General features: G+C 43.9%; 1 protein-coding gene across 1 annotated transcript; it reads right to left on the bottom strand.

The window, feature by feature from the left end:
• Positions 1-85: 85 nt before the first annotated feature.
• Positions 86-2152, bottom strand: LOC102299598 (GTPase IMAP family member 7-like). Its single transcript, XM_005953529.3, has one exon. The coding sequence runs from the start codon at positions 2128-2130 to the stop codon at positions 1315-1317; it is 816 nt and encodes a 271-aa protein (XP_005953591.2). The 5' UTR covers positions 2131-2152; the 3' UTR covers positions 86-1314.
• Between the last annotated feature and the right edge of the window lie 450 nt (positions 2153-2602).

The following is a 2602-nucleotide window of genomic DNA, read 5'->3' as shown; positions in this document are numbered from 1 at the left end:
AGCACCCAGTTGGCCAACAGGCATTTTTATGCCTGAAGCAACCCTTTACTTTGTGCTGGGACCAGTACCATGATCCCAGCACAAAGGGCCATAAGCCAGCTAGTAATTATATTACAGTACCTGTTATACTACTGTAGTTGAATTACAAAGGTTATTCAGTTATCTGCATGCTAGACAGAGAGAAAAGGAAAAAATCAAAGGACAGGCATTGTTTTCCTTCTTGCACGCTCCGCTGATTGAGGAGGAATATGGTGGCACAGTACGATTCAGCCTTTCAGGACTGAACTTCAACAGGCTGACGAGCAGCCAGGCTGCAGCCTCCATTTCTACATGCTCATTATTTTACACCAGAATCACCGTGGCGACCACTTTAAAGTCTGTTTGGATTGGTGTTTATCTTTGCTTTGGGTTGATATGTAAAAGTTAAAAGTAACAATGTATGTGTGTCCTCATTAGGGTAGGGATTTGTGTTGGAGTGTGGCACTGGAGCCAGAGATGAGGCAAGTAACATACGGCAGTATTTTTAGGAAAAGTAGCAGCTAATGCATGTTACTTTACTTTTCTTTGTGTAACAATCTGAATACTGAACATCACTGATGAGGACCCAAGAAGATTTTAAAAATTAGAATATGGACTTAGAGGACTGATGATGCGTTTTTGAATGTTTTTGTCAAGTTAGCAAGAGCAAATAATTTGATCCAATTAGGAAGTGACCACAACTAAGAAGTACATTAGGCAGTTTACAGCAAGACTACTGCATCCAATGTTTTGGTCTACGCTTGGTGTTTGGATGTAGTGCTCTGGTCACCATGGAAACTCATTCCATGAAGCTAATCTGAAGTTTGGAGGTCCGTCGTGATTGGCTCTGCAGAAAGCTGGTGACCTACGTTCACTCTGCGCCTCACCTGCCCCTGCTCACTGATTTACGTGGCCAACCACTTCATGGCTGAGTTGCTGTCAGTCCCGATCACTTCCTCTTTGTTGTGATGACTTCAACAGGTGACTGTGAAATATTTATTTGTGAGGAAATTTCACAACTGGGCTTGTTGCACAGCTGACATCCTGCCACAGATCCACTCTGGATTTCACGGAGCTTTTTAGTTACAAAGAAACATTTTATTTTTATTACACAGGAACAAAAATGTGTTGGATACTGATTCAGGGAGTCAGGTGCAGTTTGGCAGCTGTCAAATTATCCATAATATAATTTTAATCCATAATATGACTGACTGATGGTTGTGAATGAAAATAACTTCTTACAGGTCAGATGATCAGTAACTAATGATGATGATAACATTAAAATTGCTTTTCATATCACAGTATGACACATTGTTTCTCTTTCGCTGCTGCAACAGCAGCTCCCACTGCCGCTCCCAGTGCTGCTCCCACTGGACCCAGCACACTTCCAGCACCCGCTCCGATACCCACACTCTTCAGGAACTTCTTCTTTTTCTCTTCCTGTCCTCCTGCACCTCCTGCTTCTTCTTCTTCCACCATCTCTGTATCTTCTCTCTGAATACGTTCAGTCTCTTCTCTGACGGCTCTCTCAGCCTCCTGCAGCATCTCATTGGTGTAACATTTTCCTCCGTTGCTCTGAACCATGGTGTTGATCTTCTCCAGCAGCTCCCTGACCTGAGAGACATCCTCACTTCTGTTCTTAAAAACATGATATCCTCCACCACACTGACTGATGAAGCCGTGCAGACGCTGATTTCCATTTATTAATGTGTCTATGTTAGCTTCATTGTCCACATCATCTCCATGTGTGAACAGCACCATAGTATAATCTGCTGCTTCTTTTCCAAATATCTCCTGAAGGATTTTCACTGTTTCTTGTTCTTCTTTGGTGAATCTGCCAATCTGGATGACGATCAGGAACACATGAGGACCAGGAGCAACAAAGGAGATGCATCTAACAAACTGTTCCTTCACCTCCAACTCAGACACGGTGATGTCAAACAGGCCCGGAGTATCGACGACAGCCAGCGTCTGTCCTTCCACCTCTCCTGTTTCCTTCTGACACTCTGACGTCACTGAAGCAAAAGAGGATGTAGATTTAAAGGCTTTTCTTCCCAAGATGGTGTTTCCTGATGCACTCTTCCCAACTCCCGTTCTCCCAACAAGCACCATCCTGAGGTGAAGGTCCTCTGCATGTGCTGTGGAAGTTAAAGAGATGGCTGTCATTATTAGTGGGAGTCTCTCAGTCATCATGTGGAACAGTAAAATATAAACATGAGACTGACCTTCTGCTTCCTCCTGTACATGGATGACATCACGCTGTGTGTCAGGAGTGAGCGAGGCATCAACGTGTTGATCAGCAGGATCTACAGCGAGGACATCAGCATGTCATTCAGAGTGGATAAGGCTGCGTCCACACGTACACGGGTATTTTTGAAAACTGAGATTTTCCGTTTTCATTTTAAAAAATAATCCCGTCCACACGTAAAGCTGCAAGAAGGTCCGCCCCACGTATCTATAGAGGCAGGAGTTCATGCTTCACCACTTCATGAACTTTGATGACATGAACTGAGGTTAAATGTACAGTTTGATTGTGGAACTGTTGTGTTTCGCTCCCACACAGTGGTGTCTCTGAGCCATGTCA

The sequence above is a fragment of the Haplochromis burtoni genome, unplaced genomic scaffold (genome assembly GCF_018398535.1).
Source record: "Haplochromis burtoni strain Fernald_Lab_line unplaced genomic scaffold, NCSU_Asbu1 Contig_4977, whole genome shotgun sequence".
Lineage (NCBI taxonomy): Eukaryota > Metazoa > Chordata > Actinopteri > Cichliformes > Cichlidae > Haplochromis > Haplochromis burtoni.
This window is presented reverse-complemented; position numbering and strand designations above follow the sequence as displayed.